This window comes from Lontra canadensis, unplaced genomic scaffold (assembly GCF_010015895.1).
Source record: "Lontra canadensis isolate GAN:19392208 unplaced genomic scaffold, GSC_riverotter_1.0 scaffold31, whole genome shotgun sequence".
Lineage (NCBI taxonomy): Eukaryota > Metazoa > Chordata > Mammalia > Carnivora > Mustelidae > Lontra > Lontra canadensis.
The window spans coordinates 14,821,633-14,846,816 of NW_022631025.1; the positions used below are offsets into that span (position 1 = coordinate 14,821,633).

The following is a 25,184-nucleotide window of genomic DNA, read 5'->3' on the forward strand; positions in this document are numbered from 1 at the left end:
AAATGAGCCAAGGACTTTTAGAAACAGCTAAACATGCAGTGCAAAAGAGTTCAGGAAATAACAAAGAGTTACTAACAGGATGGTGACATGATACCTGAAGTAGAGAACAGAGCAAGTTTCTCTCTTAAATAAAACATTTTTTTTAAATGTGATTATGAAAGTAGGATGTTTCAAAGAAAAGCTAAGAAGTTTAATACTGACAAGAAAATAAGGAGAGAGGCACCTGGGTGGCTCAATCGGTTGGGTGTCTGCCTTTGGCTAGGGTCATGGTCTCAGGGTCCTGGGATCAAGCCCCAAGAGCAGGGAGCCTGCTTCTCCCTCTCAATCACCCTGCTATTCTCTCTCTCTGCCAAATAAATAAAATCAAAGGAAGGAGGGAAGGAAGGAAGGAAAGAAGGAAGCAGAATGGCAATTTTGGTCATGATCACTGAGCAGATTGAGAGAGATTTAGGAAATAGGTTGCAGGGGCACATGAGCGGCTCAGTTGGTTAAGCGTCTGACTCAATCTCTTGACCTCAGGTCTTGATCTCAGGGTTAGGAGTTCAAGCCCCACATTGGGCTCCACGTTGGGTGTGAGGCCTACTTTAAAAAAAAATAAATAAAAACATAGAATAAACTCTATTTAAAAAAAAAAAAAAAAAAGGAACTATGTCGCAAAACAGGAGGCAGCTAGTGTAAATACCCTTGGGAAAACAGTATTAAGACCAGCCACTAACTCAACAATATAAAGCAAAAGCCATCATGTGTGTAAGCCTTTTGTATCTGCCAAAGGCTGTGCTAAGTGCTTTATGTACTTTAGCTACAGTAATATTCACGACTGTGGGACGGGTGCAATTATTACTACCTCTTAATGGAGCAGGAGCAGGTTCTACCAAACACCAATTCTGGAGCTCTTCTGCAAGATGTTTAAGAGGCAAAGTTGAAAGAACCCTTATATTATGTTGAGAAGGCCTAGACCTTGTTTGTAGGTAAGACAGAAGTCAATAAAGGGAGAAAATACAAGAGAGAATGAAATGACTTTAGAGACTTCTGGGGGTGGGGGTAGGGGTTAGGTGAAAAAAAGATATGAACAGCAGAGGAGGAAGGCTCAACCTGGAAGAAAATGCTTCCTCTCCTGATAGAGGTAAGGAGAGGATGAAGAACATTTCCTTCTTTTAATTTTGCCCAAGACCCCATTACGTATGTACGGATCAGAAGTCAGCCCATGTCACCCTGAAGGCTGCAAACCTCAGCATTCTCCTTTGCCCCTCTTATCAAGGGAGAAGATGGGAGGTAGGAGATAAGCCTGTGCAATCATACTTTCCCTTTTCATTACTAGCCCTTCACAGTACAACAGCACAATACGCCATACACCATATGTTCTACGGATCACAAAGCATACGGATACTCTCTCAAAAGAGGATCCACCCAAGTTAAGATACACGGGGAACGCCTGTAGGATCCCACTGGGTAGGCTTTGGAGCAAACTGCCACACAATATTCCAAGGATGTCCCCGATACACTAACCTAAAAATGTGTTCCTCTATGGGTCTGCAGACACCCACACTAAGCAAATAGGAATTCAGGGTAAAGTATAAGAGCAAATGTAACTGGAGATCACTGGGCAGTTGGACTGCCAGGGCAAGGTATACAGTAAATGTGCTTTCTTTGCCAGCCTGTCAGAAATCTCTATCAGCAAACTCAAGAAATCTTTTTATTCCTGGGTGACTGACCCTCAGAGGTTGTCAGACAAACGTCCACCTGTCCAGCTGTAAATTCTCAAGAGCATTCCTTTAGATGCACCTAGAAATAGGCACTTTTATTTTTAAAAAGAATTATAATCACTTCAGGTAAACCTTTTATGACTGTGTGCCTAACTGCCACATAGCAAAAAACAAACAAGACTGACTACAGTGTTGGTCCCTGTATTGTAAGCCTTCACTCTATCACTTATGGAACACCTAAGCCAGGACTCAGCAACATTTCTTTTTTTAATAGATAACTTTGAAAGTGGTATAAAATCGACAAGGTATAGTAGATGATACAGGGAGAAATGAACTCTTCCTCCTACCCCTGTATTCCAGACATTCCATTTCCCTTCCCCAAAGGAACCTGTTACACTTTGTTATGTGTTCTTCCGAAGATAACCTATGCATTTATAAGCATATACCAAAAAATAATTTTTTACATAGAGGTATATTATACACATTGTTCTGCAACTTGCTTTTTCTTCACTAACAATTTGGACATTCTTATATATTTATACACATAGAGTTCCTTCATTCTTTGGGGGGGCTGACCAGTATCCCTTTGTATGGAAGTCCCATAATTTATTTAGCTAAAATCCGTACACCATATGGAAGTCCCATAATTTATTTAGCTAAAATCCGTACACCATAACTTTCATGTACATGTGTATCTATCAGATAAAAACCTACCAGTAAAATGTCTGAGTGAATTCAAGTACTGCCACGTTGCCCTCCATTGAAGGTGTGCCAATTTATAAGCAAAAGGTTTGAGTTACCAACAACTCTTAAATGTTAGAGACTACACTGTAGAGAATATTAGAGAAACTAGAGAAAACATTAGAGAATATACTCTGTGTATACACTGAGGATACACTGTATACAGCATTTTTTAATTATTAATACTCAACTTCCTTCCAAATAAAAATTTGAAGTGACCAGATTCCTTCAATTTAAAAATAGTTGTAAAATAAAATAAAATACCGAAAAACGCACTTGCCCGAGGAACAAGAATCTCAAGCATCCAAAATGGCTTTAATATTGAGAAGTTATAAAGTATTTCTGAGAGGACTTTGAAAATATGTGAAAATTTGAATAGCAGCAAGACAACTGACGACCAGAAGACTTCAAAGGACTTCAGTGAAGAGAGTACTGGTTTGCTGATTGTTATCTATGAAGTCACATCTTTGAGAAGTCACGGGTTACAGCAGAGAAAGGACAGGAGGAGGAGGTAGAGTATGGGGCGGGGTGGGGAGGGCTGTTTTTGTCACCTGTTGACTATGGCAGTCCATTCACGGTATGCAATTTGGTGTCGGGATATATAAAACCTATCTTAGTGACCTCACCAGGTTTAAAAGGGAACAAAGGATTGTGCTACTATAGTAACCTGTCCACGTCTGTATCCCTTGTTTCCCCCACCAAACCTATCCCCCACCTGCCTTCCCCAAATGCTCGACTGTATACCGAGGTGTCCAAGCGGGAAACCGGAGCATCATCGTTCATTCCTCCCCATCCTTACTTCCCAGTCAACCATCACGACCTATTGATTCTATTTCTTGTATCTATTTCTTAAATATCTCTTGCATCTGCCCACCTCTAGATTTATATCACCAGGATCCTAAAGTCACCACGAATTCTTGGCTAGATGGACTCCCTTCGGTCTTTGGCCTCCAGATTTCCCTTCTCCGATCCATTCTCTGCAGCAAAGCCTATAGAGTTTTTTTTGTTGTGTTTTGTTTTGTTTTGGTTTTGGTTTTAAGATTGTGCCTATTTATTTGCCAGAGAGAGAGCCTGGGAGAGCAAGTGAGCAGGAGTATAAGCAGGGAGAGTGGCAGACAGAGGAAGAGGGAAAAGACTCCCTACAGAGCAGGGGCAGCCTCATATGGGACTCGATCCCAGAACCCTGGGATCAGGACCTGAGCCAAAGGCAAACGCCTAACCCAGGTGTCCCAAGCCTACAGCCTTCTTAAAGTCAAACAGTAAACATGTCATTCTCACCTAAAACCTTTCAGTGATTCTCCCAAGGTCATCAGGAATGTTTAAAAGTCCTTCACCATGTGTGTAGCCCACTGCCCACCACATCTGAGCTGCTCCCTCTCTCCCCTCATCTCTTCCCTCTCCCTACTCCAATCTCTACATTCCAAATATAATAAACAACTTCGAATTCTCTGCATTTGCCTCCCACTCCTTCCACGCTGTTCTCTGCTAAGAACATTCTCCACTCCTCCCCTTTTGCCATCAAGAGAGACAACATGAAAACCTTCATAGAAACTCTCTGAATCAGGATCCCCTTCCCTGTGCCAGAGCCTTTGGTGTTTGCCCCCAGGCACTGTACAACCTGACCCATTTAGACTGACTACACTCTAAGCCCCAGAACACGGGGAATTCTCTTGTTGATTGTAGTATCCCCAATGCCTACCTGAGTTCTGGGTACACATTTGAACACTTTACCAGAGTTTAAGTATATCCTAGAGAACAAAGGTATTGCATGGGATGAAAAGAAAATGTTTTGTGGCTTTATAAACACATGCAAATAGTGTACTCTCCAGAAGAAAGAAATCCATTATTATCCATTGGTCCCCTAAATGTATTTGACCAATGATCATCTATGAGGGTATACACACTTGTTTGCACGAGGTACAATTTTGGCAGACTCTTTTCCAAGAGATTTCTGCCAGCTCTCAGTTCAGAATGTTCCCTCCCCTAATTCTTATATCCTAATGTTAAGATGTTTATCTAAGATTTTCAGCTTACTTTAAAAAAATCTTTGAGATGTTTAAGTTGATCTAAAGGACAGAAACCTTTAAGATTTTTGTCTTAATTTAAGCTAAAAGATTTAAGGCAGCCTACCAACCAGGTTTGTTTTTGTTTTCTTCAGACGAAAAGAAATCTCCTCCAGAATAACTAATTCCACTAGTATTCCATAAGAAAAATGATGTTTTAATAAAATGCGTGTGGTCCTGGAAGTTGAGAATCACGAGTCTGTCAGTGGGATGTCGAGAACTAATAATGGAGGCTGGCAGACGAGAAATGCCATTTGCTTGGATGAAGTTTCCCAACTCTTTCTGGCTGTTACACTTGATTTTCAGAATTCCAATGTTGTTTAGAAACTGACTGTTCTTTCAGTGCAATTCAGGAAGGAAAAGGCAAGATAACTACCACGCCATGCCTTTCTCATTCTCTGTCACCGAGGAGCCAAACTACAGAGCAGCTTTTCCTTTTCACAGAGTTTTAGTCATTAGGGTATTTCTTCTGTATTTCTTCTGCTATTGTAAAACGGGAAGAAATATATTATATCCATAAGGGAAAGACCTTGAAATGACCCAAAAAGGCAATTATAAGGGGGGATTAAACAAAAGAAAAGCAGCTTTTCGCTTTTAAGACTGTCCCTCAAATGCTCACAGTATTTCATGATTGTATTATGTAAAGAAGAACAGACTGCCTTAGCCACCTCATGTCTCAAACCAACCAAGACTCTCTCCTTGACCAAACTTGGTTCATGCTCTTTCTGAGTTGAGTCCTTTTTCTGACTAGGCCATAACCTTGGGCCTTGTGGTTGGCCCCACTAATGCAGTTTTAGCAAGAATCTGCTGGGTCAGTTAGTGAAAATTCCCCACCCTTCGTATCTGATCACCCTGGCCTACCTTCAGCAAGAATCCTGTTGAGTTGGTTTAGCAAGAATCCTTCTGACTTTGATCTTTTCTCTTGTAATTTTCCATTCACTGACCCCCCCACCCCGCCCCCCCACTATCCATTTCCACTTGTTGTACAAGGAGTTGAGCCCCATCTCTCACTGCCAAACCCCCACTGCAGGAGACCCCCTTGAAGAAAATCTTCCTTACCCTCTTTAGCAAGTGTCATGAAAATGTTTTCTTTAGTAAAATCCAAGACACACACACACACTCACTCACTCTGTAGGTCTGAGAACAAAACTCCCAAGACACTGGAATCCCAGTAACTCTCAGCAACTCTCTGGTAGACTGAAGCCTACAGAGCTTCTCCCTTTACTCCCTAAACTGGAAGATAGACTCTGACATCAAGATGACTCCACAGAGTGGACCTCAGAGGGCTTACCTATCGCCTATCACACTCCATATTTGCTGAACCCAAATACCAGCCAGCAAGATACAATTTCTGTCTGAAAAGTCTCCACTCAAAGAGTTGCTTTTCAAGAATGTGGTTTCCCTCTGAAGGGCAGTGGCTACAAGCGTAAGAGACCAAAGTAAGAGCCTGAATGGTTTGTCTCTTTATTACATTCAAGAGCAAAGATCCACTCTACAAAGTCTCGGGCTGATTCACCATTCTCTCCTAGTTTGCTGGCCTAAAGACTCTTAACAAATTTTAGAAAGTTTAAATTTTAAGATTTTGGACATGCCTCTCTGTATTAATATAACAATGCCTACTTGCTTGACCTTCCTGTCACAGAGCAAAATTGCCTGGAATCCTGAGTTCCTCTAGGCCAGGTAAGGACAAAGATTATGTGGAAGCAGTGGGCAGGGTGTGGCTTTGTTTTTTTGTTTTTTTTTTTTTTTTTTTTAACATCACTTCTAAGCACACACTAACAGTAGTGACAAATTTGGAGAGGATTATCTGAGCTAGGCCAAGGATCTATGAAGTATACTGTGGGCTTACGTTCTTAGGGGAGTAAAATTCTCTTTCCTAAGATTCTAAGATTTGATTTACAAAAACTTCTTGGTTCTTTTAAAGATCCATGGAGGACACCTATTTTTTCCAGAAAGAAGGAAGGTATTTCCATATTCAAAGACCAACCTGCTCCACTACAATATGCCTAGTTCATCTGCAAGATAGTATTAGTAGCAGCGGGCTTAGTCAGTTTGGGCTACTACAAACCACAGAATACCATACACCGGTGCTTTATACTACAGATGTTTATTTCTTACAGTTCTGGAGAACAGAAGTCCCAAATCAGGGTGCCCAGACAGTCAAGTTCTGGTGTGAGCCGTCTTCATGGTTTGTAGTGGTTGCCTTCTGACTGTATTTTCACACAATAGAGATCATCCCTCCCTGTCGTGAGGGCTCCACCCTCAAGACCTAATACTTCCCAAAGGCTCCACCTCCAAATACCACCGCACAGATCAGGACTTCAACATACACATTTTGGGAGACACAAACAGTCCACGGCAACATGGGAACCATGTATTCAGCACTTTCTGTGTACCCACCTGCACAACACCAAGTACTTCATTATGTTAACTGCCCAAGAAGACCTGGGAAGTAGGTCAGTTACTAACTCCATTTTACAAATGAAAACAGAGTCAGAGAAGTTGAACTGCCCCAAAACACAATGGCTCATAAAAGCGACACTAGGATTCAAACATGGCTGCCCGACTCCATCCATGCCCTTACCAGTTTCAGTTCACTATCACTTACCTACAGAGCTTGCACTTACAGCAACCCCTGAAGCTGTACCCTATTTTATGGTTTACAAATCGCTTTCCTGGACATTTGATCCTCACATGAATCCCATAAGGACTCTCGTAGATAGTATGAATAAGATCAAGCATGTGAAATGCCCAGAAAAATCCCTGCTATACAGCAGGTTTTCTGGGAGTATCCTCACAGACAGACTCACAGAGAAATATCAAGAGGGTCATGAACCCCTGAAAACTGTGTACAGCGGTCCCCCTTTGTCCACGGTTTCAGTGCCCCGCCGTCAACCCCAGTGTAACCTATCATCAAAAGATCAATAGTAGCCTGATGCTATGTCACGATGCCGATATCCTTATCTCACCTCGTCTCACATCATCACAGGAAGGGTGAGGACGGTAAGAGAAGATATTTTGCAAGAGACCACATTCACACAACTTTTATTACAGTATATTCTTATAATTGTTTATTATTTGCTACAGACAGTCCTCTCCTTACTATCTTACACTTACCATAAGTGTGTATATATAGGAAAAAACAGTATGTAGGTCTTGGATTTGATACTACCCACAGTTTCAGGTACTCGTGGGGGGGTCTTAGGACATATTCCCTCTTGTGTGGATGTGAAATGTGTGTTTCTCAGGAGAAAATCTCAAGAGCTGGGTCAAACATAAGGGCCACACTAAGGATCTGAACCAACAGTTCTCCAAAGAAGACAGACAAATGGCTAATAAACACATGAATATCCTCGACATCATTACTCATGAGGGAAATGCAAATCTAAACCACAATGAGACACCTCTTCACACCCAGTGGGAATGCTATACTCAACAAGTAAGATCATATAAGGGATGGGGAGAAACTGAAACTATCATATATACTGTCTGTGCACAATCTCTCTGGAAAACAGTCTGGCAGTTCCTCAAAAGGCTAAACATAGAATTACTAACTCCACTTCTGGGTACCTACCTAAGAGAAATGAAAATGTAGGTCCATACAAAACCCTATACACAAATGTCCACAGAAACATTATTCATAATAGCCAAAGATCACAAACAATCCAAATGTCTATCAACTTGATGGACAAATACAATGTGATATGGAATATTATGCAGCAATACAAAAAAAATCCTACATGGATGAACTCTGAAAACCTTAAGATAAATGAAAGAAACAGATAAAAAGGAAAACTTCTTGTAGGTGGCCATCTATATATGATGCCCGGAAGAGACAGATCTATAGTGGCAGAAGGTAGATCAGTGGTTGCCTAGGGCTGGTGGGGATAGACGGAAAAAGAGTTGACAGCTAAGGGGTGTGGGGCTTCTTTTAGAGATGATAGATGTTATAAAACAGACTGTAGCGATAGATGGACGATTCTGTGAATATACTAAAAGCCACTAAATTGTATACTTTAACTAGGTGAATTAGGGGTGCCTGGATGGCTCAGTTGGTAGAGCATGTGACTCCTTATCTCAGGGTCATGAGTTCAAGACCCACAATGGGTGTGAAGACTAAAAATAAATAAATAAATAAATAAATAAATAAATAGGTGGATTATAGGATATCTGAATTATATCTCAAAAATTTTTAAGTGGGGAGAAGCACAGGCAAAGAAAAAGACTGACCCATCACAGAAAACCACAATAGTCCCCCTAATCCATGGCGGATACATTCCAAGAGTCCCAGCAGATGCTGGAAAGAGCAGATAGTATTGAATACTATGTATGCTATATTTTTTTCCTGGACCCACATACCTATGATAAAGTTTAATTTGTAAATGAAGCATGGGGCACCTGGGTGGCTCAGGTCATGATCCCAGGCCCCTGGGATGGAGTCCTGCATGGGACTCCCTGCTCAGAGGGGAGCCTGCTTCTCCCTCACCCTCTGCCTGCCTCTCTGCTTACTTGTGCTCTCTGTCAAATAAATAAATAAGAGCTTTTAGAAATAAATAAATAAATACATAAGGCACAGTAACTAATAATAGATAATTACAATAAGGTATGTAAATGTGGTCTCCCTCCCTCAAAATCTTATTGTATTGTACTCATCCTTATGACCAGGACGATGTGGGATGCTAGAATGCCTGTGTGAGGAGATGAAGTGAGCTGATGAGCTGAACGACAAAGGCACGGTAATGTAGCGTGAGACTCCTCGGCTTCTTGATGATTTGCTGGAAGGAGGGTCATCTGCTTCCACACTGTGGTTGACTAAAACCACAGAAAACCACCAAGACAAGAAGGGACTACTGTATTTAAGTAAGTAATGGCCCACCGGTAGAAAGAAATTAGACCACAAAGGTGTTGCATTCAACCAATAAAGTTCTTCTAAAAATCTTCTGAAGCAACTACTGAAATGCAAAAAAACCAAAAGGTTTCACATTCAAGAAAGAGTCTTTTTATCTGCCTTTTCTATAAGAATCTGGCACAGAAGGGGGGCACAGAATCTGGCAGTACTTGGCTTGCATTTCAACTTGGCAATAGTCAGCTGGGGCCAACTGTAGGCCGCCATGTTTAGTCGGGGCTTATAATGACCAGTAAACCTGAGTCCGCAGCAGGCCTGGTTTTTGAGTTTGAGTTTTTGAGCTCCTGGATCTATCGCTTTCATTGGATTTTCAAAGGAATTTCTGCCTCAAAACACATTAGGAGCTCTTAGAAGGAGGTGGCCAGTGAAAGGTGGCTATTTGCTTTATAGTTAAGGAAACTGAGGCAGCTTCCCTAAGGCGAAAGGGCATGCAGCCAGCAGTAAAACTACCTTTTCCAAGTATTCCTTTTATTACTCTTCTCACCTTGCTGCTGATACTTCTAGAGACTTAATTACCACATTCTGCCCCTTTTTTTGATTACAAGTAAGGAAAATCAGTGATAAAGAGCATGCCAGACATTCCAAAATGGTGTGTTCTTATCAGGCTCTATGATCTAATCACAAGGAAACTTTTGCCTAGTCCTGACCCTTTAGCTGGTATGGGCAATTTAAGGGGGCCCTCCTGGCCCATATCCCAACACGTTCCAATACTAGGAAAGATAAAAAGAATGTTGATCTTGCACACATGGCAGGGGAATAAAATACCAAGAAAGGGTATTTTCTCCAAGGTCACCCCACACACCTACACAGAAGCAGAAGTCTAAGACAGGGATGTTTCCACCCCTGGACCGGGTGGTTTGCTCATGTCAAAAATGACCATTGTAAGAAACTCTGAATCCACCATCAGCAAACTGAACAGAGAACTTCGGTTGCCCATAGTCATTCCTCCCACTGGGCTTTGAGTTTGCCAGGAAGAAAATTCTTTTTCTAGGGGGTGGGGGGGAATGGGAAGGGAGAGGGAGAAAGAGAACCCCAAGCAGAGCTTGATCTCACAACCTGGAGATCATGACCTGAGCCAAAACCAAGAGTAGGACGCTTAACAGATTGAGACACCCAGGTGTCCCTGGAAGAAAATTCCGTGTGACGGCCATACATAGTTTACAGAGAGGTAGAACAGAGCACAGCCAAATCCACCAGGCTGATCTCTGCAGCCAAGACACACAGCACCACTGCAATCCTGGGATACCTGGAGGTTATCCAGGCCTGGATGTCTGAGGAACCAGAGCACAGGGCTGTAGAGCAAACAGAGACAGGGAAAGTGCGGGGAAGGCACCTCCCGGTGCTACCAAGAAAACCTCTTGGTTTCCAGTCGAAATGGGTTAGGAGGCTCTCAAGAGGCACATGCTTACAAACTCAGAAAAAGAATGTAACCCCTAAACCAAACAAAACTACCACTTCTTGCTGCTCCCAGTTGCATAACTGGTCACAGCACTCCAACAGTCTCAGAGTTTATCAGCACTATAAATAACTGAGGGCCTCTTCCCCAGAGATATGGAAATCCCATGGAAGAAAGAGAAAGCAGCATTAGTCCACACCAACAAGGTGACCTGCCAAACGTTCTGGTGCTAAGTGCATCAAAAGAAAGTTCCAGGGCAATCCATTGCTACACACTCCGCATACCCTAGAAACCACGCATTCCGGGCAGTAGCTGAACCCAGGTGCAAGCAGATTCAATCACCCTCATCAAATTACAGGATGCATCCCATTATGGAGTTTGCGTGAAAACTTCTGGGTTTTTGTTTGTTTTCATTTAATTGTGATAAGATGCACATAATATAGAATTTGCCTTCTTAACTATTATTTTTAATATTTGTCAGAGAGAGAACACAAGCCAGGTGGAGCAGCAGGCAGAGGGAGAAGCAGACTCCCCTCTAAGCAGGGATTCCGAAGCGGGACTTGATCCTGGGACGCCAGGATTGTGACCAGAGCCAAATGCAGATGCTTAACCAACTGAGCCACCCAAGTGCCCCCCATCGTAACTATTTTTAAGTGTCCAGGTTAGTATTGTTAAGTATATTCATCTATTTGTACAACCAATCTCTAGAACTTTTCATCCTGCAACACTGAAACTCTACACTCATTAAATAACACCTCGTTTCCCTCTCTCCCAGCCTCTGACGACTTTCATTCTACTTTTTCTATGAATTGGACTACTTTATATATCTCATATAAGTGAAATCATACAATATTTGTCTTTTGATGAGTGCCTATTTTACTTAGCATAACATCTTCAAGGTTCATCCATGTTGTATCATGTGTCAGAATTTCTTTCCTCTTTAAGGCTAAGTATTCCACTGTGTGTGCGTTTGTGTGTATGCGTGTGTAAACACACCACATTGTGTTTATCCATTCAGAAAATCTATTTCTGTGATGTTGTTGCTCTAGTGACACACAGCTATGCAGTTCAATTTGTAGCGGTCATGATTTTATACCGAGAAAGGAAAAGAGAGACAGACAGAGACACCTGGATTGTGTGAGGTTGGTATTCCAAGAGAAGAAAAAGCAGCTAACCAAAGCAGCAGTAAAGCTCAGGTCCAGCATCAAGCAGCAGCACACCATTCCCCTCCAGCTCAAAAAGAAGTTTTGTTCACTGTATATTCCCAAGTTCTGGAATAGGTCTTAGCACACAGTGTACACTTAGAAATTCATAAATATCTGTTGACTAAATGAATCCAAAGAGTGATTGAATGCTTCAAATCCAACAGTTTGAATACCTCTGGATTGGAGAGAGATATAAGGATGAGAGAGAGAAAGGGAACTTTCTGCTTGAATTTCTATTAACAGTTGAAAGATTTATCACAAGAAATTATTTTTGCATTATTAGCAGAACTTTAAGGGAAAAAAGTCTAAGAGGATAATTGTCATAACAATACACCAGTTCAATGTACCTGACATCTACCCTTTCTCAGAGAGCTACTGGAAAAAGTGCTCCACCAAAATGATGAGGAAAAAAAAAAAAAAAAAAAGGACACGGGATATAAGAAACAGGAACCAGCATAACAGAGGAAAAGGGAATCTGCATCTGTGCATCCAACATCAAGATTGGAAAGGTCTGGACAGGCAAAGCAAGTCAGAAAGCTGTACTCAAAATAAAGTTGGTTAAAACAGATATTACATGAGATCATCTTGAGAGGAGATGTAGGCAAAGAACTTGTTATATCAGTGAAAACACCACAGAAAATTCTGGAAACACACAAAGACCACTCTGGGGGAAATCTAAAGATAGAAAGGTGGAGTAATCATATACTACTTAACTTAGTTTTTAATACTGTGTGTGTGTGTAGGAAAGCATAATAATGTTGACCAGACTAAATACTGACCTAACTAAAAATTATGGACAGCTGTATTCTGTAAATGTTAGGAACAGGAAGGACCATGTGAATGGTATATGCAGGAATACAAAAGAAATCTAAATCCTTATATTCCATCTGGAAAGTATTCCAATGACTACACCTGAAAAATCAAGGAGGAGCCAAATAAGTATTTCTACGTATTATCTGGAGGCATGAACAAGTATCAACAAGCTAAAAGAGATGAACATGATTGCAGTTTCAGAAAAGCAGGAAATGATGGAGAGTTCTGTTTTTAGTAACAAACTTTATGGAATTATTTGACTCTGAACTATGCATATATACAACTTCAATAAAACTAAGAAGTTAAAAAAAAATGCCACAACTGAGACCCACTTTGGAATATCTTACCTAACATGATTTTTTTTAATAGGAAATAGTTGCCATGTAGATTTCTGATGGGACACGAAGAGATAACAGACACAGGGCGCATGGACATTTGGGAGTTCCAACTCTGGATGAGCCTACAGAAGTGTAATGAAGTCCCTCTCAGACTGGCTCTTCAGCCTATCCTCAACACCCATGATCAAAAAATCCAGTGACATATTTCAGGTCCTTGAGAGTTTTGGCACAGATGTCCTGCCAAAAACATGAGCCATGATAGAAAATTGCAAATAGTCAAGACCCAACTTTGTGGCAAATCGCCAGTGTTCTCTATGGAGTCTTTTCCTTCTCCTCCAGGGTACAATGAACTCAAAGCGCCATTCATATCCTTGTCTATCAAGGCAAGTTTAATTCCAGAGAATTGGTCCCTAATTTTGGCCCCCAAAAGGAGGCTCTGGCTGAGTCCCATCGGGAATGATTTATAATCCCTAGAAGATAGAGGCTGGTAGGGGTAGGAAGAGAAGAAACATCCAGACTCTTCACAGTCAAACCCAGGTGTCAGTCTAATCGGAATATTTAATGCTTTACCAGCTGTGGTAGAATCCAAAGCAGATGAAAAATTCACATCAAAATTCATACACCAGGGGAAAGAAACTAAAAAATTCAGCTCCCACTTTGGCAGTTAGGGGTGACCCTCCTTCTCCCTAGGAACAAAATGATCAAAATCCTAGGTGCGGACAGAATACTCACATTCTTAGTGTTTTAAAGCACTGCCCTGGGTTTGCTTCTTTATTTTCCTCCCTCAGCTTCGTTTTCCTCACCTGGAAACCGGTGGGGTGGGCTGAAGGGAGGGGCGATGACAGACCTCATAGGGTTATTGCCAAGATGAGGTGTTAACCATGACAAACTTTCGCACCCCGCTAAGTATGTTGGGCATCATTTTCTAAGTGCCAAGCATATAGAGCATCTGATTTAATCTTCAAATTATAAATATTATCCCGCTTTCCAGATCAGGAAGAATTACACCGATTAAGGAACTTGCTCAGGATCCCAGTCGGCGGTGGAGCGGGTATGCTCGCTCAGGTGCTCTGGCTCCGAAGACCGTGCTCGTAACCGGGCTGTGCTGAAACACGGAAAATGCAGGGCGCCCCACGAACGTCATGCATTCACGCACAGTGCGTGCCCCTCCAGAGTAGCTAAGTGATAGCCCGGGTGGGGCTCGCTTGCCTTGTGAGACAAAGCCATGACCGGGGTCTCCGCTCCTCTCCCTAGTCCCCAGCGTCCCCAGAGGCTGGGGGCGCCCTCCCTCTCCAAGCCTCCAGAACTTCCAGTCGCGCTCCGGGCCACGAGTGGAGGGGAGCCCGTCCGCGGGTCCCGAGGCTGCGAGTCCCGAGGCTCGAGCCCCGGCGGCGCGAGGGGAGGGATGAGCGGCCGGTGGGGGCCGGAGTTTACCTTGACCAGCACTCTCATCGCCCCGGGCCTCCCGCGCCGGGCGCACACCGCCGGCTCCACGCTTCTCCCGCGGCCTCCGGGGAACCGCCGCGCCCGGCTGGTCCCGATCCCCTCCGGCCAGACGGGCCCCTGCCGCCCCGGGCTGCGCCTTTTCTCCTCCCGGCGGCCGGCTCACGCCACGTCCGGTCTCCTCCGCCGCCGGCCCCGAGCGGAACCGGAGAGCTACCTCCTCTCTGGAGACCTGTCCTCACCGCGCCAAGCTGAACCCCGGGCCCCGTTAGGTTTCCGCTGTGACACCGGCTCCGCGCTGGCCCCATTCCAGCTCCTGGAACGGGGACTGCGGGACCTGCCCTTTAGTGGGTGCCCTGCGTTAGCCGAAACCTCAGAGATGATAATCAGCTTCAGGTGGGGACCTGAGGACGGGAAGGCAGGTGTTTCGTAAGTCCTAGCTATTCTAGATCCCACTTAGATACGTGCGCGACTGGCCCCACCCACAGCCGCCTAGGGCCCTGGGTGCAGATCAGGTAAATGGCCTAGAGCCCTTTTGCCCCGCCGGCCCCGGGCCGCCCTACCCACCTGTAAGCGCTCCACAGCTGGTCGGGCTTTCATCCTTGACGGGCAGGCCCGCTAGCAAAGCCTCATCTGAGCTTCTGACCTGTGGAGTCAGATCTGGGCTCCACCTCCACACGCTGCCTTTTACGGCCCGTGGAATTGTCAAGATACGCTTTCGCCTCGTTTACCTCCTGCGTAGGAAGGAGGTGTATTTCTAACCGGACCTAAATCAAAGTGAGGGCCAAAAAGAATGTTCAGTAACAGACATATCTGTGGTATTGTATTGTTCCTGTCGAGTCCCCGTGGTGGGGGAGGACATGAAAGAGCCTTACAGCCCCACTTGCACTGTCTGGGAGTTACTGGGTATGTCAAGGGACCCCCTCAGCGCCTGAGTTTACTTATCTATGCGGTGGGAATGACAGGGAATAAGCCCACCTTCCTCAGAGGTTCCACTGAACAAAAGGAATCCATAAGCTACCATCCAAATGCTTTCCTGACTTCTGTTGTTTTCTGTGCGTTCTTCTAGCTAGGCAGCCTTGATTTAGGTTGGGTCGGTGACTCTGGGTGATCTGGTATGTTGGCAGGTGATGCTCACTTGTAATTACAATGCTAGTTGTAATTAACTAGTGCTGTAATTAACAATGCTCGCCATTTATCCCAGATGACTGACTTCAGATGGGGGGCATCTACCCTTTTACTCCATTCTGAGTTTCTGCCCAGTGAGCTCACATTTGCAGACATGGTTAACAGGTTTCCCCCCATTTCTCATCGTGGTTTTAACCAACATTTTTTAGAAAACTTGAACATCTCCTATGTGCCGTAAAACTTTGTTTTCCTATTAACACATTCACTCTTTCCTTGACCCATCTCCTTCAAAATGGTAATGATCTATAGGGCGTTAACGGGTTCAGAAGCCCCTCCGGCCTGTTAGGTCTCTCACAGTGCTAGACCCTAGGAGCTCTCAGAAATCTGCAGACCCACTAAGAAGACTGGACATTTAAGACCCAAGATTCTTAAGATCTTGGTGCACTGGGATCACTAACTTGTAGTTTAATGTCTTCAGTAAATGTACATGTTACTATGATCACATGCTCTTTTCTGATCAAGCTGCAAGGCACAAAGTCCAAACTACCAGGGCCATTCCAGGATACAGCACGGCCATCGCAGGGCTTACGGCATCTGCTGTGCTTGTCGACAAGCTGCCCCGGGTTCCCAAGCTGTTACCAGCAGCACCTGAGGAATCTGTTACCACAGATTCCCAAGGCCCCACCCACCCCTCCCAGACCACTGGTATTGGAATCTCTGGGGTAGGGCCCAGGAATGTGCATCTTTCACAGGTGCCTCAGTCGATTTAAAGGCTTTTATCTATAGAAGTCTTATGGCCACGAACATACTTATGCCCAAAAACTAGCTCTGAAATTTAAACTTTAGAATGGTCATTAGTAATCTAGTGTGCCTTGACTCAGGCCAAAAAATATTTCCTGAACACAGACTGTTTGTCAGGTATCCTGCTGGGTGCTGGGAAAACAAAGATGAATAAGACATTGTCCAGTCTGCAAGGAGTTTGAGTTTGTAGGAGGAGAAACAATCAGAAATGAAACAGTACCTGGGGCGCCATTGGTAACCCTCGTCAATAGAAACAGTGCTATATTTTCTCGTTCGTGGCCCTCCCTTATCCCTTTCTTCCTCTTCCCACTCTTAACTCCTATGTCGTCTTCTCTCTCGGACCTCCCTTTTTATCCCGGGCATTGTAAACGTTTGTTTCCAGACCCAATGTGGTTTTAAGATACTGTTCCAACTTTTAAAGTCAGTCTAATGATTTCAAAATGGAAAGGAACAGCTGATTTTTCAGCAGAGAAAAGTGGGTATGACATTTTTTCATGTGTCAAGATCTTAACGAGTCCCAGTAACTGGAGCCCACTAAGGGGCAGTTTCTATATATATATATATATATATATATATATATATATATATATATATATATATATGCATTCTTTTCTTGAAGAAATTTGTTTCAGCTTGGACTTGGTTTTGATTGGGTTTCTTTGGACAGGAGTGAGGGTCGTTGGGATTTCTGCGCAGTAATACTTCCCATCCCCTCTGGACAGTGCAGCAGGGAAAAATGTGAAAGAAAAGAAAAAAAAAAAAAAAAGCTCTGTTCCTTTGCACCAAGAAGAAGAAAGAACACCACAGGGAAACTCTGACCCCAGGGCATCAGGGTGTGTTATCATCTTTGGTTTGTGGTCCTCACCCTGGGTGGTCGGTCACCCCTTTCCTTTCTGAGGCATAAAGCAAACAGAACAAATGCATGGTATTCTGAAGAGGGGGGTGGCAAATATGGTAAGCTAGAGTGGGTTCCACAGTGGGGAAAGTTTAAAGGTCTGGGTAATTTACTGAAGAAGTCCAATGAGGGTGTATCATCAGCAATGAGGGATGCCATTCAGCCCTCCCAGTCCATTCCTGTGTAACTGTTTGTTTTTAGACTTCCCTATTCAACCCAAGGGGTTGAGTTTGAATTTCATGCATTTGTGTGCGCAAACAAGCTACAAACCAAATTTCCTTTTGAAAGGAAGTGATCTGTTTTCTTCTGCTCACTGAATAAATTTCTCTCCTATTCAGTGCTTCTAAAGGGAATCAATCTGCTTCCAATTTAGTTCTCTATTTGCTATGAAAATGGTTTATTCCTCCTGTTATATAAGCAAAGATTAAAACAGTGATGGCTGGCAAGGTGGAAGTATTGGAACTTTAGCATACTTTTGGTGACAGTTTAAAACGATACCCTTTGGAAGGTATTTTAACATTCCAGATTCAAGGCATGCCCTTTCTCGTCGCAGTGCCAATCCCAGAACTTCATACATCAGAAATACACAAAGGTGTGTCAGTACGGATACGTGTAGTAGCACTTTCTGTAATGGAGAGGAATCCCTAATAACGCACACGGCCATCAGTGAACGTTGACATAAGTCAACTCTGGTGTGCGCAGGCTGTGCAGCACACGTGGCTTTCAGAAGAATGACTTAGATCTAAAGGTACACAGATAGGGAAAGGGAAAACAGCAACTAGTCAAAGCAAATATCATTTCATTTTTTTTAAGATTTATATGTGTAGGTTGGAATATTCACAGGAAAGTTCTAGAAGAATATATGCCAAGCTGCTAACAGGGGAAGACATATTTCTATTAAAAAATTATTCATTGCTTATCTGAAATTCGAACTTAACTGGACATCCTGCCCCCACAAGGTTGTTCTGCCAAGATGCTTTGGTAGCTTTAGGCAGCTATGGGCGCTGTTTCAAGGGTGCCTTACAGTGACACCAAACCTAAGCTCCACTAGGACGGTACCTTCACATTCAATGTTGAATGATTCTTGAAGAGAAGGAAAGAAGGGTCTTAAAACTGATTGAGCACCTGTAACGAGATGCGAGGCCAACGGGTAGATACCATCTTCTTCAGCTTCTTTAATACAAACATAGTGGATACTATTCTTTGTTCAATGACCACAACGCCTCCCATCCCAGCACACACCTCTTTGCAATGGGACTTTGCAACAGCCTCTCCATGCCCCGTGAAGAGGCCCAGTCTCTTCTCCACAGCCCTAAATCTGAACCAGACTTGTGGCCAATAAAATATGGCCAAAGTGCCAAAGTTCCTGAGTCTAGGCCTCAAGTGGCCCTGCATTTTCGGCCTTCCCCTCATGTAACACTACGCTAGACCACGTGGAGATGCCAGCCCTCAGAAGTACACAGACAACCCTCAGAATCCTGTGGCATAATCAACCAATGTTATTTGAAGCTACTCAATTTGGGGGTTAACTTGTTCTGAAGCAATACATAACTCAGTTTCTTTTCTCATTGTTTTCCTCAGTTTTTTTCCACACAAAATCTCTGCTCTGAATTTCTGAATCTCTGAGGATTCACTAAAGGTCAGCAAGCTTCTTTGTGAGTCTCACCAGTTTCTCAGCTTGTAAGGTGTGAAGCCAATGAAAATTTGAACACAGGTCTGCGTGGCTGTAAAGGTCCATAGTGTTTTGTTTTGTTTTTATACACACCTTGAACATAATGAGCATTCATTACAATTTAGTTGGGTAACTAACTGAATGAATCAGAAGTCAGTTTTTATTACTTGCATATATTAGAATTAAGAATATATCTATTTGGGGCGCCTGGGTGGCTCAGTGGGTTAAGCCCCTGCCTTCGGCTCAGGTCATGATCTCAGAGTCCTAGGATCGAGCCCCGCATCGGGCTCTCTCCTCAGCCGGGTGCCTGCTTCCTCCTCTCTCTCTGCCTGCCTCTCTGCCTACTTATGATCTCTGTCTATCAAATAAATAAATAAAATATTTTAAAAAAAAAGAATATATATATTTGACAGGAAATGTCTACTATGACTAAAAATTTTAACCTTTAGATTTTTTTTTTTTTTTTTTTTTTTTTTTACTGTGGGGCAGGGGAGAGAGGACAAAAAACACTATTCAACCTATTATTGTTGTCCCTGAAAGGTGAACCATAGTTGTTCATCCATGGAACAAGTACTCTAGTAGCTTAAGAAGTTTTGTTATTCCATTTTAGTTGAGAACCTGAAGGACAAAAAAAAAAAAAAATAAATACATGGCTTAACTAGAAGAAACCAACTAATTAAACCCTCCACACCTATCTCATTTATCCAGCACTGTTTTTTCTTTTAACTTATTTTTAAATGACTAGAACCTCAGAGAAAGTTACAAAAATCATATATAGGATCCCTTGAACCAAAATGAGAGGCTTTTGAAAGCATTTTAAATTGATAATATTTTAAGTATTCCTTCTGCAGTATTCTTTACATTATCAATGTGTGCCATGAATAAAGGAGGGAAGAAATTACTACTTATTGGGCACTCACTGTGGGCTAGGTACTTTGATACACAGCTTATGTTTTAAATTTTTATTTTTTTACAGGGGGAGAGGAGGAGGAGAAGGGCAGAGGGAGAGAGAGAGAGATAATCCCAAGCAGGCTCCACACTCAGCATGGAGCCCAATGCAGGACTTGATCTCACAACCCTGAGATAATGACCTGAGCCAAAATCAAGAGTTGGATGGTTAAGAGACTGAGCCGCCCAGGCCTATGCCTTATTTTTATTTAACACATTATTAACCACCATTTTATATAATAACGGAGTTTCCAAAAAGTCAACACTTGTCCAGAGTAAGTAAAACTGAAATTCCAAAACAGTTTGTCTGACTCCAAGGCCCATGGTGTTTCCATCCTATTAGAGTTCCTACCCAGAATAATCTCAACTTCTATTTACTACTGAGGTTTCATTTTGCTTTTCTTTTAATGTTACTTCAATGAAAGTATTTATAAACTCTGAGCAAAGAATCATTTTTTTCCAACTAACTTTCAGTACGGTAGCAGATCCACACAGCAAAGGAAACCGCAGGCATCCAGGACTGATGAGATCTTTAGATTATGTCCATCTCTAAACAAATCGAGTATGATTTACGTAATGGTAAAGATGCCCAAGCATTGCAGTAATATCCTTGGAGGTATAATGATTCAAACCTTTTTGAGACAAGGTCATTACGTCTAGATATTAAATCTGGAGTCACTATAATCCGACCATGAAATTTATCTAGCCATCTTAAGTAATAAATCCTGAGGGTTGGCTGTGTAGTTCTGAGGGCTGGCTGGTCTCTCCACGTGGTCTTTCTTCCCATGATGGTGGCCTAGGGTATCCTGACATGAGGGATATAGGCAGAAGCTTTGGGCCCACTGAAGGCCTACACTTGGGAACTTCACAGCTCTGGTAAAATGGAGATTGTTTTACTCACCTAAGAGTAAAATGTGGTCACAAAAGGCTTCACAATCTTGTGACCCATGAAGATCATATCTAGAACTCTCACCGCCCCCCCAAATCTTACATATGATGCTAATTTGAATAAGATATTTATATCAAAACTATATAATATGTTAGAAATTAGCTGAAAGTCTATTATTAGAGGAGTAATTAAATTACTAGATGTGTAATTATGTGGCTGTTGAAAACTGCTAACAATGAAGATTCTAAAAGAAGGCCAAAAAGGGAGCTAGAATAGAGTATATTTATGTTGAGTACAACTATGTAAAAAAAACTATGTAGAAAAAAATTGGAAATGTCTCCCTTTTGTTTTTCCAAGTATCCTGTACTGTGGTCTTATTATTTTTACAATTTTTAAAATTAATTAAAAGTGAAAATCTCACATGTCTTGAAATGACTCACGGGATTACCTAAAATTTCCGTTTTATACTTTTTCTGATCATTTATTCTCCCTGATGAATAAAACATGAATTTCTCTCATATCCCAGACCATATGAGCCTAAAGTTCAGTACCAGTGCTATTATTTTTATGTTTTATGGTTCATGTATTACATTCCGTAGCCCGGTGCTTCTCAACCACACAGGCTAGGATAATTTTGTTCTGGCTATAGCCATTCAATCGAACAGACAACCCTGATGCCAATTTCTTCTTTGCCAAGGAAATGTGTGCACCACTATTTCATCAATACTTATGGAGTTAGAGATAAATGATGAAAGAGCAACAACATAAGAATGAAAACATTTCTATGTGAATTTCAGCAGGAATCCACATATTGTCATAGCTTATGAAGTTTCCCGTTGGCCTTTTATAGTAATGACACAGACAAGAGCTTACATTTTGCAAGAACATGAAGGTCTAATATTTCTTTATCTAAGCCCCTAATACCTATACCAAGCAATGTGTATATTCCTCTCCCTTTTTGTCTACATACTACTTTGCAGGTATAACCACTCAACTTTTTATGCTATTTCTTGAATGTGCCCCCAAATTTTTGTCGCTATAGACACTTTGAACTAACTCATGATGGTTCCTCCACAGAGCTCAGAATTCATCATATTCATTATTCTGAACCATAAAGTCCCTGTGGGGACAGGAGAAGGGTAAAATAGCTTTAATTTCATTAGTAAATGAAATCAGGTCTCACAGCAGAGAATTATCAATTACTGTGCTAAAATGTGGCCAGCCTGTTTGTTGTACCTCCCAGATATGGCATGCCATGGCTCAGTATGTTCTAGTCAACTGTCACTTGAGGATCCCTCCATCACCAGCATCCAATCTTTATTACCTACCTGGAAAGAAGACTCTTAGAGCACAAATAATTCCCCAAAGTAAAAGTCTCTATCTCTCTCATGATCCTTCATTTTGTTTATTCCCTCCCCTCCAACTTATTAAAACCTAGATTTGGGGCACCTGGGTGGCTCAGAAACCTCTGCCTTCAGCGGAGGTCATGATCTCGGTCCTGGAATCAAGTCCCGCATCGGGCTCTCTGCTCAGCGGAGAGCCTCTCTCTGCCTGCCTCTCTGCCTACTTGTGACCTCTGTCTGTAAAGTAAATAAATAAAATCTTTAAAGGGGAGGGGAGATGATGTGAAGACACAGGGAGAAGACAACCTCCAACAAGCCAAGGAGAGGGACCTGGAATAGACCCTTCCCTCACAGCTCTCAGAAGGACCAACGCTGCTGACACCTCAATGTTCAACTTCTGACTTCCAGAACCACAAGACAATAAAATTTCCATCCTGCAGGCCATCCATTTATGGCAGCCATGCAAACTAATACACTTTTCCACCATTTGGATTCATGATGATTCTCCCTAAATCTGGCCTTTTAATAAGGGGCACCATAACTCCTTGTTGCCCTAAAAGAGAACCAGATAATACCTCTTACACAAGCATAAATATGAATAGCACCCTTTTTTATTCTCAGAAGGGTCCATGTTTATGTACTCCTTCTACCTACACCCCACAGTTCTTCCTACACCCGCCTTCCCTTCAGCCAAGAGGTTCTTTCCAATTGCTTTGGCCTCTGAATATTACAGACTCCCCCTTGGTGCAATGACAAAAGGGATATTCATTCAACAGCTTTCACCACTTTTTGTTTTGACTCTATCGTTGTACGTTGTAAAGATGGGAACCACTTCTTTCTCTTTGTATCACCGAGCCTTTACATGCATGGCCCAGTGTGCAAGAAATGCTTACTCAACCCAACTAAGTGTAAATAAGAGCTTTATTACCTATAACTCTTTAGTAAAGTATCACGCTTGCTCCAAACTACCCTCTCTTACTTTAAAAGTCATCAGGACACAGATGTAAATTGCTGAGTATATTTTATGCAGTTCAGGAATTTTTACTAAAAAAGTATGAAGAACAAAGCAAGTGAAACCTTTAACTTTTTATGGCATTAGTATGCTTAGACCAGTATGACTGTATCTACAGAGAGAAACCAGACTTGCGCAAGGGTGAGTATCATATTTCAATAAAACGTTTTACGAAGTTGTACTAGCATAATGGAAATTAAAAAATACAAAAGGAGAGTAAGATTACTGCAAATAATGTACCTCATCAGTAAAATGAGCAGAGATTAGAAGACACATACTTTCCTGTGGGCTGTAAACTATATGGAAAGGGACTGACAGGGGTACCTGGGTGGCTCAATTGATTATCTGCCTTGGGCTCAGGCCATGATCTTGGCAACCTGGGATCAGGAGGGAGTCTGTCCCCTTCCCTTGTACTCTCGCTTACACATACTTTCTCCCTCTCAAATAAATAAAATAAAATAAAAAGGGACTGACATAAGTATTTATAGACTTAAACGTCCCCTCCAGGACTCCTAATGATAGAAAACCAACTGAGGGCTGATGGAGGGAGGTGGGTGGGGGATGGGTTAGGTAGGTCATCTAGGTGCATTAAGGAGTGCACCCACTAAAAACAGTATAGCACTTTATGTTAACTAGAATTTAAATAAAAATTTGAAAATTTGAAAAGAAAAAAAAAAGTCCCATGTAGGACAGCACAGAGAGGATACAGGGAGCCCCATCACTGCTCTTTGAGGCTCTGTGCAGATATAGAAAAGCATCTATAGTCATGAGCATGGGACCAAATCAGTATCAGGACCACGCAATAAAATGAAAGCTCTCCGGATGGCTATGACCCAGAGTGTCTGGACCCGCCCTTCTCTTCCCCTGGCTGAGCACAAACACTTAGGGCTAGCAGGTTCTGTTCAAGAACTGAAAGACCAGGGTGTTTGTAACTGCCTTAATGGAAGTGCAAGGTTTCCAGAGTAACTTCTTCTGGAATGATGATGTGAAGGGTTTAAAGGACTTGTGACCCAGAAAGAACTGGCTTCCTTTTTTGACTCTGGTAGGCCTCTGTCCTCAGGTGCCCATGGAGCCTTCAGATTTCATCAGGAAAACCAAAGAGAGGGTGGCCTCTGTTCTTTGTCTGCGTAGACACCTCTCCTCTGAAGTTCTGAATCGTGTACGTGCTGTGTGCGCTCGGAGCTCCTACGGGAAGCTGCTGGAGCTGGAAAGTGCCTCACCTCTGCCTTAAAGAGCACACCCTCCGGTGTCCCCTCACCTCCTAGCCATGCTAGAAACCACGTCACAAACCTGCGTGCACCTTTCACCCCAGAAGCACTCTGATTTTTCTGATTCTAAAGGCAGTAAGGCTTAGTTGTAGAGAATTCGGAGGATTCAGGAAGATACAAGGGGGACAGAAAGAGAATACGAAGAAGGAATCCCTGGTAATTCCTTCTCTCAGAGTTTCCTTCTAGAAGCTCTCTTTTCAGGATCTCTTTGCCTAGTTCTCCTCATCAGCTCCCTGTCTCGCACTTCTTATCTCTTATGGAACTGATGGCTAAGTGGGTTGGTACTTGAATTACAAAAGATTTTATTTGGTGTGATTAAAAAAGTCAATAAAAGGGCTTTCCCTTTAACATTACCCACTGTACACAGTGACACTTTGTAGCAATAGAATGGGACGTGTTAAGACAGGAGTCCATCTGACACAGCAGAGAATCCTTCTCCCTAACTCCCAGAAGCCCCACACTGCCACCATGGACGGGAATGACAGGGCTCTGAAGCGCGCTTAGTTACGTTCTGAGTTACACAGGCCTGGAGAGAAGCAGGGGGACCCATCACCTATGCAGCTCTGAATCCATGGGAAAATCAGTTCTGGGCTCTGGACCACTTCCCAACAAACGACCTC

General features: G+C 42.7%; 1 protein-coding gene across 2 annotated transcripts in view; it reads right to left on the reverse strand.

Annotated features, from left to right (window-relative positions):
• TRPM6 (transient receptor potential cation channel subfamily M member 6) overlaps positions 1-25,184 on the reverse strand; it is a 159,473-nt gene that overhangs the window by 122,069 nt on the left and 12,220 nt on the right. The window contains exon 1 of one of the 2 annotated variants that reach the window (XM_032866642.1): positions 14,600-14,698. The exons of the other annotated variant lie outside the window; for it this stretch is intronic. Within the exon in view, the coding sequence (XP_032722533.1) occupies positions 14,600-14,617 (18 nt within the window). The 5' untranslated portion in view covers positions 14,618-14,698. Of the gene's footprint in view, positions 1-14,599; positions 14,699-25,184 lie in introns of those variants that run through there. 2 annotated transcript variants of the gene reach the window in all.